Source organism: Rhinatrema bivittatum, chromosome 13, assembly GCF_901001135.1.
Source record: "Rhinatrema bivittatum chromosome 13, aRhiBiv1.1, whole genome shotgun sequence".
NCBI lineage: Eukaryota > Metazoa > Chordata > Amphibia > Gymnophiona > Rhinatrematidae > Rhinatrema > Rhinatrema bivittatum.
The window spans coordinates 83,627,147-83,641,402 of record NC_042627.1 but is presented as its reverse complement, the minus strand read 5'-3'; the positions used below and the strand labels follow the sequence as shown (position 1 = coordinate 83,641,402).

At 44.2% G+C, this 14,256-nt stretch overlaps 2 protein-coding genes across 6 annotated transcripts in view; one reads left to right on the top strand and one right to left on the bottom strand.

Annotated features, from left to right (window-relative positions):
- Positions 1-14,045, top strand: part of CTXND1 (cortexin domain containing 1) — a 43,742-nt gene extending 29,697 nt beyond the window's left edge. For 2 of the 3 annotated variants that reach the window (XM_029574584.1, XM_029574583.1), the window contains one exon: positions 13,238-14,044. The gene's annotated coding sequence lies outside the window, so the exon portion shown is untranslated. Of the gene's footprint in view, positions 1-13,237 lie in introns of all 3 variants that reach the window. The other variant, XM_029574585.1, reaches the window with a different exon arrangement.
- FAH (fumarylacetoacetate hydrolase) overlaps positions 6,332-14,256 on the bottom strand; it is a 44,529-nt gene continuing 36,604 nt past the window's right edge. For 2 of the 3 annotated variants that reach the window (XM_029574579.1, XM_029574580.1), the window contains 4 exons: positions 13,054-13,100; positions 8,510-8,611; positions 7,774-7,891; positions 6,332-6,617 (listed from right to left, as the gene is read on the bottom strand). In XM_029574579.1, the coding sequence (XP_029430439.1) occupies positions 6,541-6,617; positions 7,774-7,891; positions 8,510-8,611; positions 13,054-13,100 (344 nt within the window). In that variant the 3' untranslated portion in view covers positions 6,332-6,540. The remainder of the gene's footprint in view (positions 6,618-7,773; positions 7,892-8,509; positions 8,612-13,053; positions 13,101-14,256) is intronic. The other variant, XM_029574581.1, reaches the window with a different exon arrangement.

Sequence of the window (14,256 nt, the reverse complement as noted above, 5' to 3'; positions counted from 1 at the left end):
GAGCTGGAAAGTAGCCCGGCTGGGCTTGTAGTCCCTCAGGCTCTGGAACAGCGATCCCACAGTGGCTGTGCTGTAATAGAGAGAACTGAGATTGTGAGTAGTAGCAGGATATGCCCATCCCGCTCGTGGCTGAGAAATGCAGAAACTCAGTTCAGGAATAGAGCCTCGTTGGTAATGTACTCACGCAACAGTCTCTCAGCGAGGAGCACAGGAGCTGGAGTAAAGGCAGGCCCTCGAGGAGCGAGTACCTGGTTCCAGGGAACAGCTCTGAGAGATAGAGATGGTAACTCACAGAGGTTATAGGCAGCGGTGTCTTCCTGACAGAAGTGGAGTCCAAGTAGCGAGTCCAGGAACATGGGCCCTCGAGGAGCGAGTACCTGGTTCCAGGGAACAGCTCTGAGAGATGGTAACTCACAGAGGTTATAGGCAGCGGTGTCTTCCTGGCAGAAGTGGAGTCCAAGTAGCGAGTCCAGGAACATGGGCCCTCGAGGAGCGAGTACCGGTTCCAGGGAACAGCTCTGAGAGATAGAGATGGTAACTCACAGAGGTTATAGGCAGCGGTGTCTTCCTGGCAGAAGTGGAGTCCAAGTAGCGAGTCCAGGAACATGGGCCCTCGAGGAGCGAGTACCTGGTTCCAGGGAACAGCTCTGAGAGATAGAGATGGTAACTCACAGAGGTTATAGGCAGCGGTGTCTTCCTGGCAGAAGTGGAGTCCAAGTAGCGAGTCCAGGAACATGGGCCCTCGAGGAGCGAGTACCGGTTCCAGACTGCGACCTGAAAGATAAGAAAGAGAGAGAGGCCCCCGAGGAGCGGGTACCCCAAATAGAGTAGGTCCAAAGGAGGCAGAGCTGCAAGGTACGGAGAGTGAATCCCATCCGTTAGGAAACCTTTGCTATCTCGATTAGCAGCAATCGCGCAGGCCTTTTGTAGCCTGGATGCATGACGTCATCACAGGGAGACGCCCGCGCCACTGAAGGAACTTGAAGCAGGCTGTGCAGCGCGCGCGCCCTAAGGCAGCTGAACAGCATGGCAGGAGGCAGTGCCCAAGCCGGTCCGGGGACGCCGGAGAGCACGGCAGGCAGACACCGCGGCAGCCAAACGTCCGTCATCCGCGGGAGGAGTCGCCAGACAGGTAAGGAGGGCGGAGTGGAGACTTCGGGCAGCGACGGTCGTAACCTTCTCCTCCCCCGTTCCTGTCCTTCCTTAATAAGTTATACCCAGGATGGCCATATCACAGTCCTGTGACCCCCATGAACCAAGCCTCTCTAAGAGTAACGATATCCAAATCCGCTTCCACCATTAGAGCCTGCAGCTCTGGGATTTTATTGCCCAAACTTCAGGCCGTTGTACTCATTGCTTTCCAGCTTCTTTTCTTGGACATCATTTCCGCCCGATTTAGCTGAGTTTTGTTAATTTCTTCACACACTTCTTAGAGATGTCAGGGGTGACATTTCGATTTCATTTTGCCACCTCGTCCTCTAGTTTAAATGCCTTATGGTATATGATTTGAATTTTTCACTTAGGGTCCTTTTTCCTACCACAGACAGATATAAATCATTTTGAAAATGAGCATCTTACTATTCCATACACAGCCCCAGCCTCCAATATATCCAAAGCTTTCTTCCTTACACCAGGATTTGAGCCATGCATTGAAGTTATTAATATGGCTTATCCACTTCGGAAAAGGCAATAGTCTTCTCCGTGTGCTTAATCTGCTTCCTCAGAGTCTGGCAATCTCTCTGAACAACTTATATGTTTCTAGCAAGGTCGTTGGTTCCAAGATGGATGATAAGCTCGACTTCAGAGTCCTTACTTTCTTCATTGACTGCATGGACTATTTGATTAGCATTTCTACCAGCAGTTGATCCTAGAAGACGTTAAACTCTAGTGTTTCCCTGGAAAAGAATTCCCAAATTAGTGCCTCTGATGTCGGAGTCACCCAGCACAAAGCGCACCAAAATGTCAGAATCCGATTCTTGAACAGTGAGCTTTGGTTTGATAAGCAACAGAAGAACAATAAGATTGGCTTTTTTATTTTTATTAAATAAGTTGTTTGTTTTAAAGAAAACTCTAGAGAGCCAAATAAATGACTTTCTCAAACACAAAATGGATGTAAATTCCTCAAGACCCTGATGCAGAAGTGATTTCAAAATGCAGACTGTGTCGGGGTAATCTTAGGAGTTTATTCTAATTTCAACATTTAAACAAAAAATATTTTGGAGAGATTGAAGGCAATGAAGGTTTTGAGACCAGTACTGCTTAGCATGATGGTCAATATCTTTACGATTTTGTATTATTGAAGGATTTTATTGGTTTGGTAATAAATACAAATAGCAAAAAGTGACCAACTGTCCCATTGGGTTTGCCTGGTTATTCCTTTCTATCTCAGCTGTCGAAGCTTGACCTTCTGCACAATATCGCTTCTTAGCCAAGTCAGTTTCTATAGCCTTCCTCTTTGGTTCGCTACCATCCTAGATAAAGCACCTGTACTTCATCCGAAACTGCTCACTCCTACCCACATGTCTTACCTCTAAGCTTTGTGATAAAGCTACCGCAATAAGTAAAGCTGTTGGCCAAACATTTGAGTGTCTAGGACCCTGTGGACTTGCTGAATGATACCCTGACACCAACCAGTGGGCTTATGTCAAGCTTACTAATATAAAAGTAATTCACTAGCATTCATTTCAACATCTGCTCAGAATAACACAAAATGGCCTAACACAATTCTAAAAATTAACAAGAGTCTATTATCCCATTACTTAAAATCCTTGTTTTATTGACTTTCTAAAGCGTAATCATCCTCTGTGCTTCAGAAAGTCAATAAAGTATTGTCACAGTATAAGAAGATGATCTGTTATGGGATTCAGAAAGTTTAAATTCTTTCACAGACAGAACACAGGGCTGTGTCACATTAAGAGAATTTAAGGTACTGGAAACAATCACCAACTGAAAGCATTCGGTGACCCCTGAAAACGTTTTGCATATGTAAGTTAATAAGGGTGAAAAAATCCTGTGTCGTAACTTAGCCAATCCCTTCAGGTGGGTAACATTTCATTCACAAATATTTTTATCAATAGAAGAATTCAAAGACTTCATAAATGCTCCCAATGTATAAAGAGAACAAATTCCTTGTTCAGGAGCATGCAGACAGGACATTTCAAGGGTCAGCAACTACTGTCTAGCAAACTTTGGGAAGAACAAGAAAAGAGAAATCCATTCCTGAATTCAGAATGGAAATGGCTCCCCTTAACCCACACATGATCAGATTAGAATGAAAGCTAAGGAGAAGCTCTAAGCTGATACAGAATTAATTATCTGACGGAGGATCATCAAACAGATCAGCAACTCACGGGCCCTCCACATGAAAAACTGCAGAGTCTGGTTTTGGTGAATTTCCTCATTGGTTATTTGATATTTGGCTAGTTTTCAGAAACCCACAGAGCAGATAAAATAACTTGGTAAATTCACCTATCATCTTTCCACAGAGCTTCAGCTGCACTTACGAGGGCAGATGTGTGCTGAATATTCAGCTAATCTATCTGCTTAAAGTTTGTTTTATATCTCTTTATTTTGGGATGCATCAATACATGAAATACCAAATAGAACGAAACAATAACATTAATATCCACAATGAATTAAGCATAATACATTTGGTATTTCACTATCATGAACTATGTAGCAAAACAACCTAATAAGATCTGAAACTCTAAAGGCACTTATACCAAAAAGGGGATATAACATAGGTCTATTACCGAATACATCGTCTCCAGTGCGCCTTCCAAATGTTCTTGTAGACCTTCTGTTTGTTGAGAAGGGAGAAGGAAATCTTTTCCATAATTGTGATATCAGCTATACTGACATCCAGTGATTGATTGCCAATAGTAGTAAGCAACAGTAATATGGGCAACGTGAAGCAACTGAGTAGGCAAAGCTTAGCAAGTTTATTCAAATACAATGATGCATTAAGTTGAAAAGGCTGACCCAAAACAGTCCCACCACCTATGGAAGTGAGAAGCGGATTCACCACACCCCCGCCAACATAGGGGCTTGATGTACTAAATTTGGAAAAGAACAGTGAAATAGGTAAGTTATGTGTAGCAAATGAAATATTGACTCCCGGACCTTATTGTAGCAGGGCCATTTGAGAGTCTAGCTCCAGTTACCTTTCCAACATACTCATCCAAAGTTAATGACAAATCCTCATTCCATTTCTCTATGATTGTGGGACACATCTATCAAAAACGTATATATTCTAGAGATCAACTGTTTCTGGAACTTAGACTGGATTAATAAAGATTCTACACCTGTGTGAGGATGCATTGTGCCTCTCTATGGCTCTTTGCAATCGTAAAAGTACATATCAAGCACTTCAACATGAAGTTCAGAAATTGACCTCTAACCCAAATCTGATCGAAACATCTCAAACTCCCTTACCCCAATCCTTCAAAGCTAGAGATAATGTAAGATGAGATAAAACTGGATTACTCTGAAGGCATGAGATAAGAGATAATACAAATTCAATAGGTTTGAGGGGATCACCATACTTAGTTTTGGGTACTTGCCAGGTTCTTATGGCCTGGATTGGCCACTGTTGGAAACAGGATGCTGGGCTTGATGGACCCTTGGTCTGACCCAGTATGGCAGGTTCTTATGTTCTTAAATATTTGAAACTATTCTCCACCATGGAAAAATTCCCTCCAAATGAGTGCAGATTACCCCCAGGTGCCAGGCACATTAAAAGACTTTGGGCCGGATTATGGATTATGCACTCCTGGCTTATTTTATAAAGGCCTGGCAACGCGCGTAGCTTCAAAAAAAGGGGTGGTCTGGGGGCGGGGCCAGAGGTCTCTAGCACACCTGCCATTTGCTGCTGTGTCAGAGGATTGTGTGCTGGCATGCTGCCGGCAGGAGCAAAAGGTAAGATAGAGGTCGGGGTGGTTAAAATAGGGCTAGGGGATGGAAAGGTTAGGGGAAGGGGTGGGAAGGATAGAGTAGGGGGAAGGGAAGTCCCTCACAGGCCTGGGAGAGAACAGGTGAAGGCCTGCGCACTCATGTTATAAAATCGGGCATCCATGTGTGCGCGCTTCTTTGAAAATCTGTCCCTTTGTGTAATTGTGTATCCTGACAAGGTCCCATCTCTCTCCAGCACTGTTAATATGGCTGGCATGGATGTTTTAGGTCACGTAATATATATAACAAAATATCATCCATATAATAAGGAGATTTTGCGAGATACAGACCGAAATTGAAAACCCTCAATTTCCTTACAGTCCCTAAGTTTTTGTGCCAAATTAAATAAAGATGGCAAAAGGGGACACCCCTGTCTAATACCTCTGTATATGGTAAATGGGTCAGACATAGGCCCAGTTGTGCCTTGGAAAATAAGGTCCTTCTTTTGTCTTGCTGAATTTAACACTCAATTGCTTGTCCACAAAATTGTACAATCGGGCTATAATGTCTTGCGGTCGACCCTTTGGGCTGGGTGGAGGAGCCAAGGATTGGTGGACCCCATTCAATTTAACTGACACAAAGGTCGCAACGACTCAATCCTCGCAGTCTGTGGAGACCAAGACTCCATTATGTTACTACAGCGCCCGCTGATTTCGAGGTCATGTGACTCATCCAAGACCTTTTCTGACCATCTGCCATGTGAGCGAGTTCCCAGTCTGTTACTCTGCAATCAACGCCATCCAAACAGTCTCCTTGCTCGCATGCAGACGGCGATGCTAAGTTTAGTATAGATTTCATCATCTTGTCAGAGAAATTATCAAAATATTTTTTAAAAGCATCCCCAGAGGTCGTGAGTACCTGTGAATCTCGCGTTCATCCTCCCTCGATGCTGAGTCTTCAGTAGCGCTATCCATGCAGAGATCAGCTTCTTATTAAGTTCCTTTTTCAGCTTGCATTTTGAGGATGGAGCATTTCTGGGAATCCTTACCACTCATTTTGTCGCTTTTAAGGGCCCACAACTTAATGAAAAAAGGATTTTGAATAGGGAACCTGCATGGTGTGATCCCGCTCATAGTTTGAGCTGCTATATTTAGGGTAGTTACTTGTGTGGCAGCGGTTACCTAGCTAAACCCAGGAACACCTCTACTGGGGTCCATTTTCATCTGGTGAAATCTGTGCCACTTGCAATGTTAACTGCACAAATTTAACCTGTTAAAGGGTTTATCCAGCTAAAATCTGATTTCAGCCAGGTAAGTCTGTTGAATATTGAAGCCCTGGTTGACTGAAGACAGGCGAGCTGCAAGCCCATCCCTCAGCCGTTCTGCTGTTCCTTCAGAAATAATCACAACTTTATGCAATAACTATAGAGAATACACAGGGCTCATCCATTTGTGTTTTTAATAAGAAAAAGGAAAATCTAAAAGTGAGGACAGAGAAGTGATGGGGACTGACCCTTTTCAGTCATGACCCTTGTGGAAGCCACCAGTGAAAGTCCTTCTATAATCAAGGAATGATTTTTTATTCCACTTTTATTTATGAAACAAGACGAGTCCTTACTGGTGCCAGCACTGCAGCCCTGAGGAGATCCTTTCAAGCAGAAATGGCTGGCAGTACCTTCCCAGAGCAGCACCCAAATCCAATGCGGTCACCATCCCCTTGGCAGAAACCTAAAACACAAACATCACAAAAAGGAGAAGAAGAGAGTGAGATGGGGCCGCGCGAGTCCGTTCTTAGGTCACGGGGACACACACTCAGGTCGTGAGCCAATACTCCTGCTACATGCCAGCATGGGCATAAAGTGAACGCCACATGTGCCTCAGAAAAATGGAAATCTCACAGCATCACAAAGGCACTGGTAGTGCCTGGGACCCTGTGCTGGAAGAGTGCAGGTGATATCCTGTCTGATCTAGTGAAGAAGCAAATCAGTTACACAGGAGTTTCTCAACCCATGCTGTGTGTACCTGTGGCTGCATTCCCCTCACTTTTCTGGTTCACTCTCCCAGCAGGAAGAGGGTCAGAGGTGCAGAAGATGCACCGCCGTAAGACTCGGGAAGCACAGCAGAAGACAATGCTGTTCCATGCACTGCTGCTACCTTGTGTTTGCAAGCTCTTACCTCTTCCTCAGCTCTCCCTCTGCATCCTTCTGCTTGAGAGCTTCTCCTGCCCTCAACGGCCTCCCTATCCAGGCCTGAGGAAGCCACCCGTCTGGGATCCATCCCCACCCCTATGGCCACAGAAGCCCAGGTCAGAATGCAGGAGCTCCCCACCACCAGCACCACCACCGCCACCACCAGCACCGCCACCACCAGCACCACCAGCAGGTTTGCTGCCTGCTTTGGGGGAGCCTCCACTGCTGAGGAAGAGACTGCGGAAGTGTTGTGTGGGGCATCTCACTCCCAAGACACTGAAGGTGGGGTTTTTGTTCAGGGGAGGAGATGTGTTGCCACCGGGAAGCAAGTGGTGTGTGCATTACTGATGAGATATGTACTGTGGAATCCGCTTACTTTATTCTTCATCAAAGGGGGTTGTGAGGCAATAAAGGACAAATAGGGGTCCCCATCCTTGACTTTTGCCCAGGACCCCTGCCCACAGCACAGGGTGGGGTGAGAATGGCACCACCATGGCATGGAGCATAAAGCTAATGGCAAGGAACAGCAGAGGGAGAGATCATAAAGTCAGAAGAAAGTAAAGCACAATATCTTTGTCTTTATTCAAACGTCTTAATCACCTGAGACTGCACCAGGAGTCTACAAAGCAATGCTTTTTTCTTAAACTGAAATCAGGAGAGAAGACAGGGTGACACTGTAAGAACTTGGCTCTCACCTGTTATAAAGACTTCATCCCCATCTTGCAGGAAGGTGCGGGTCTGGCTCGCTCCAAGCGGAATGGGCTTGCTTCCCTTCCAGGAGAGTTCCAGCATTGAACCATAACTCTCTGCTTCCTAAAATTAGAAAGTCGTCAATGCAGTATACACAACTGTGAGGTGCAACCACCCTCACCATCTTCCATGTGACTGCTGCTCAATGCAGTATACACAACTGTGAGGTGCAACCACCCTCACCATCTTCCATGTGACTGCTGCTCAATGCATTATACACAACTGTGAGGTGCAACCACCCTCACCATCTTCCTTGTGACTGCTGCTCAATGCATTATACACAACTGTGAGGTGCAACCACCCTCACCATCTTCCATGTGACTGCTGCTCAATGCATTATACACTACTGTGAGGTGCAACCACCCTCACCATCTCTTCCATGTGACTGCTGCTCAATGCATTATACACAACTGTGAGGTGCAACCACCCTCACCATCTCTTCCATGTGACTGCTGCTCAATGCATTATACACAACTGTGAGGTGCAACCACCCTCACCATCTCTTCCATGTGACTGCTGCTCAATGCATTATACACAACTGTGAGGTGCAACCACCCTCACCATCTCTTCCATGTGACTGCTGCTCAATGCATTATACACAACTGTGAGGTGCAACCACCCTCACCATCTTCCATGTGGCACTGCAGTCTGTACAGTGGCAGCAGAGCAGCAGCAACTTACCGGTCCACTGATGGTGCCAGAAGCCAAGAGGTCCCCAGGCCGGACATTGCATCCGGAGATGGTGTGATGGACAAGCTGCTGCTTCATGGTCCAGTACATGTGCTAGGAAGAGACAATAACCGAATCCAGAAAAAGCACAGATTGAGTGGGCATGCAAGTGTGAGAGCAGGAAGAAAATCAAAACAAATCAGAACAGCAAGGGTAGGTATAAGAGACTGTGTGCCATAAGCTGGACAATATAAGAATTGCACCTTTCATTATGAACTTCATTAATTCATCACTCCAACACTGTGTTGTTCCTGATCTCCTAAAATAGGCCTCAGTCTGCCCCATAATCAAAATGCCAGCAGCTGATCCAACCCTTATCTCCAATTACTGCCCGATCTCCTCTCTTTCATTCATGGCCAAAGGCATAGAAACAGCGGTTCTTTGCCAATTCTGCAACTTTATAGACTCTAATCATAACCTGAATCAATATCACTTTGCCTTTAGGAAGCACCATAGCACTGAATTACTGTTGCTCACCAATTTAGACATGCTGAGAGGGGCTTTGATCAAGGTTCAGCCTTCCTTCTATGTCTCCTTCACATCTCCTCTGCATTTGACATTATAAATCATTCCTTCTTACTTTCCAGACTGCACTCTATCAGCAAAACTGGATCTGTTCTGTCCTGGTTCTCTTCATACCTCAGCAAAAGGACCCAACAAGTCCATATCTATTCTTTTACCTGCACCGTAACGCCACTGAGCACTGGGGTACCCCAAGGATCTGCTCTCTCCACTGCCCTATTTGTCTACTTAACATCAGTATGCTGCACCCATGCTGGCCTTGGAATTCACTACAAGATCTATGCTGATATCATCCAATTCTTTTTTCCGCTAAAAGAAACATGGTCCCTGACGGAATCATTCCTCAAACACTGTCTTATAACCATCCAAAAATGGCTTCATTACAATAAATTAGCCCTCAACATCTCTAAAACAGAAATCATTGTTCCGTCACGCTCTCCAGTCGAAAACACACCCAACAACTTCATTCGATTCCCAGTCAATCACCGTTTCCCAAACAGTATGCAATCTGAGAGTCCTTATCAACCCCTCTCTCTCTATGCACGACTGTATAAGAGCCATTACCAACTCATCCTTTTACAAACTATGTCTACTCTGCCACCTCAAGCCCCTTCTGGAACTCTCCAATTTCCGGTTGGTCCTCCAATTTTTATTATTCTTCGGTATAGGTTACTATAACTCTCTCTCTTAACAGGTGTCCCTCTAAACACGATCCACCACTGCAGATCATATAAAACTCAGCAGCAAAACTTCTAACTAACTCTCCCATTCATGAACATATTTCTCCTGTCCTTGAAACACTACACTGGCTCCCAATCTCACACTGTATACTTTACAAGCTTGCTATGATCATACACTCCACTATTTACAATTTATACTCCCCCTGAATTTCATCACTTCTAAAAATCCACACCCCATCCAGGCCCCTCAGGTCAGCAAACCTAATGCTATTAGATGTCCCATCTCCAAAATTCACCCGCCTTGATGAAACCGGAGAATGTGCTTTCTTTACTGCAGGTCCCCGCTTATAGAACAACCTACCTAAAGTAGTAAGATGCTTCTGAGAAAGAATATTCTTTAAAAAAGTGCCAAAAGCCTTCCTCTTCAAACAAGCATTCCCAAACCTAAGCAATAATACATCATCCCCTACATATCCCTTCCCAGGTAGTTCAATGTAGCTGTTTTGGCACCAATTTTGACTCCTCTGTCGTGTTGGACCCCCCCCCCCCCCCCCCCCCCCCCCCCGTTTTTCCACTATGTCACCACTTGCAGTACATGGTTACCCCATACTGAAGAATTATGTAATGTACTCTGTTTATCTTGTCCCCCTGATTTAAGTATATTCATATTCTACCCCACCCTAACCGTAGGAAGGGTGGGTAATACATGCTTTTAAATAAATAAGAGATGCATCTCCCACAGTTTTGACCGACAGCCTATCTTGGTGGAGATGTTGTAATTGTCTTCCTTTTATTATGGATTGGAGGAGGAGGAGCACAGAAACAGGCTGCCTGTGGTCTGGAGCATGAGTGAAGTACAGTGCAGTACATCTGTGGCATGAGGGTAGTTAACTCTGGTCCTCAAGTACTACAAGCCAGTTGGGTTTTCAAGATATCTCACTGAATATTCATGCATTGCACTTCTATGCTTGGCCTCTCCACTCATCCACTACATTCAAAAACTGGAAGAAGGATCTAACAGAAGAAAATAAGATAAAGCATAAGTGCTGGCAAGTTAGACATTGATAAGACAGGCTAAGAGAGAATTTGAAAAGAAGTTGGCCGTAGAGGCAAAAACTCACAGTAAGACCTTTTTAAAATATATCCAAAGCAGAAAGCTTGTGAGGGAGTCAACTGGACCGTTAGATGATCGAGGGGTTAAAGGGGCACTTAGAGAAGATAAGGCCATCATGAAAAAATTAAACAATTTCTTTGCTTCAGTATTTACTGAAGAGGATGTTGGGGAGACACCCATTCCGGAGAAGGTTTTCATGGGTAATGATTCAGATGAACTGAACCAAATCACGGTGAACCTAGAAGATGTGGTAGGCCTGATTGACAAAATGAAGAGTAGTAAATCACCTGGACCGGATGGTATACACCCCGGGGTTCTGAAGGAACTCAAAAATGAAATTTCAGATCTATTAAGTAATTAATTTGTAATCTATCATTAAAGTCATCCATTGTACCTGAAGACTGGAGGGCAGCTAATGTAACCCCAATATTTAAAAAGGTCTCCAGGGGCGATCCAGGAAACTACAGACCGGTTAGCCTGACGTCAGTACCAGGAAAAATAGTGGAAAGTGTTCTAAATATCAAAATCACAGAACATATAGAAAGACATGGTTTAATGGAACAAAGTCAGCATGGCTTTACCCAGGGCAAGTCTTGCCTCACAAATCTGCTTCACTTTTTTGAAGGGGTTAATAAACATGTGGATAAAGGTGAACCGGTAGATGTAGTGTGTTTGGATGAAGCTCTAAGAAAAGTAAAAGGTCATTGGAATAAGTCACGATGTCTTTTGTGGATTACAAACTGGTTAAAAGAAAGGAAACAGAGAGTAGGATTAAATGGACAATTTTCTCAGTGGAAAAGGGTAAACAGTGGAGTGCCTCAAGGAACTGTACTAGGACCTGTGCTTTTCAATATATATTTATTTATTTAGAACTTTTCTATACCGACGTTCATGAAAAGACATATCACATCGGTTTACATTGAACCAAGGTTAAAATTACATCAAACAAGGGTTATATCGAACAAGGGTTACATCAAACAAGGGATAGCCATGAACAATAGGTAGAAGTGGTTAAAAACCACTATATATATATATATATATAAATGATCTGGAAAGGAATACGACATGTGAGGTTATCAAATTTGCAGATAATACAAAATTATTCAGAGTGGTTAAATCACAAGCGGAATGTGATAAATTGCAGGAGGACCTTGTGAGACTGGAAGATTGGGCGTCCAAATGACAGATGAAATTTAATGTGGATAAGTGCAAGGTGATGCATATAGGGAAAAATAACCCATGCTATAATTACACAATGTTAGGTTCCATATTAGGAGCTACCACCCAAGAAAGATCTAGGCGTCATAGTGGATAAACAAATTGAAATCATTGGCTCAGTGCGCTGCAGCAGTCAAAAAAGCAAACAGAATGATGGGAATTATTAGGAAGGGAATAATGAATAAAACAGAGGATGTCATAATGCCTCTGTATCTCTCCATGGTGAGACCGCAGCTTGAATACTGTGTACAATTCTGGTCGCCGCATCTCAAGAAAGATATAATTGCGATGGAGAAGGTACAGAGAAGGGCTACCAAAATGATAAAGGGGATGGAACAGCTTCCCTATGAGGAAAGACTAAAGAGGTTAGGGCTGTTCAGCTTGGAGAAGAGATGGCTGAGAGGGGATATGATAGAGGTCTGTGAAATCATGAGAGGTCTTGAACGAGTAGATGTAAATCAGTATTTACTCTCTTTCGGATAATAGAAGGACTAGGGGGCACTCCATGAAGTTAGCATGTGGCACATTTAAAACTAATCGGAGAAAGTTCTTTTGCACTCAGTGCACAATTAAACTCTGGAATTTGTTGCCAGAGGATGTGCTTAGTGCAGTTGGGTTTAAAAAAAGTTTGGATAAGTTCTTGGAGGAGAAGTCCATTAACTGCTATTAATCAAGTTGACTTAGAAAATAGCCACTGCTATTAATTGCATCAGTAGCTTGAGATTTATCTAAATGTTTGGATTGGTCTCTGTTGGAAACAGGATGCTGGGCTTGATGGACCCTTGGTCTGACCCAGTATGGCAATTTCTTATGATCTTATATACATTGTGGATATCCTGAAAACCCAACCGGCTTATGGCACTCAAGGACTGGTATTGCCTGCCCCTGTTCCTCAGCCACCTCTCCCCTGGAGATAATGCCAGGAGCCTCTTTCCTGTGTAAAGGACTCCTGCCCCACCTACCTTAAAGTTGGATTTGCAGATGGTGGCTGCCTCGGTCATTCCTTCTCCTAGCAGAGAGAGAAAGCAATCAGACCCAGCACACACTTAGTCTAGGGATGGAGAGGCAGCTCCCCTCTCTTACAATACTGAAGCACATTCTTAAAGAACTCCGTTATTTCAAGCAATTTACATTCTTCTCTCTCAGTTTTATTTCATTTTGCAGGTGATGATTTTAAAGCTCCTTCTTACTTCATCATATTCAGCCTCACTGAGAGGGGATAATCTGTGGAAGGAGGTATGACAAGTTCATTTCTTTATAAGGAGGTTCCAAGAGACTGGAGACAAGCAGATATAGGAGGATGACGACCGAAGGTCAAGCTTGTTTAGCTGACAGTGGAGTCACCCACAGCTGAAGGAGGCAGGCTGAAGAACTGGCAGAACAGATGTAGCAAAAAAGGTCCTCATCAGTCTAAATCCATGATGTTACTGTGTGCGCGCATTTGTCACACTCCATGTATGTACGACTGGTCATTCCGCTTGGGTGTCCTGCTCAAGCTTCTCTAATGTGGAAATATATTAATATATAATCACCAAAAAGCGCAGGGGCAGAGGAGAGAGCAATCCCAAGGCAGGCAGAGGAAAGAGGACTAATCTGGAGTGGAGATGGTGTAAAGTCCACTTAGATAAGCGTTCTAGCTCAGGAGGAGCAGGAGATGTTATGAGATGTATGGACAGTCACAGTACTGTGCTAGATAATGGCAGATAGTCTCTCTGCTTGCTCCCTTTTCTCCAAGTGTCAGCCTGGGGTCACTTGACTGCCTGCAGGACACGACTCCTTTCCTAGGTCTTCTACCACTCTGTGCCATAGTTGTGTAGCAAACTATTATAAAACAGGTTCCTGTCCCCACAAGCTTATCATGTGTTGGGACCTTACAATGTGGACCGAGTTGTGTCTGGATCTGAGTGATGTGTTTTGGACCTGTCAAAAAAGGTCTCCAACCCTGCAGAGACTGAAAGCTGCCACAGCACAGGTGAAGGAATATAAAAATACATAAAAATCCCTGAGTGCTCTCCTGTGAATAAGAAACATTTTACAAAACCCATCATCCAGCACTCACAGTGTTAACAAGCTGGGAAAAGGGCTGTATTGTTTGGCCTGCCCAGAGAACAGCACTACATAGCTGGCAGAGAAGGAAGCCAAAGGAATTCTGGGAGACCATTTAA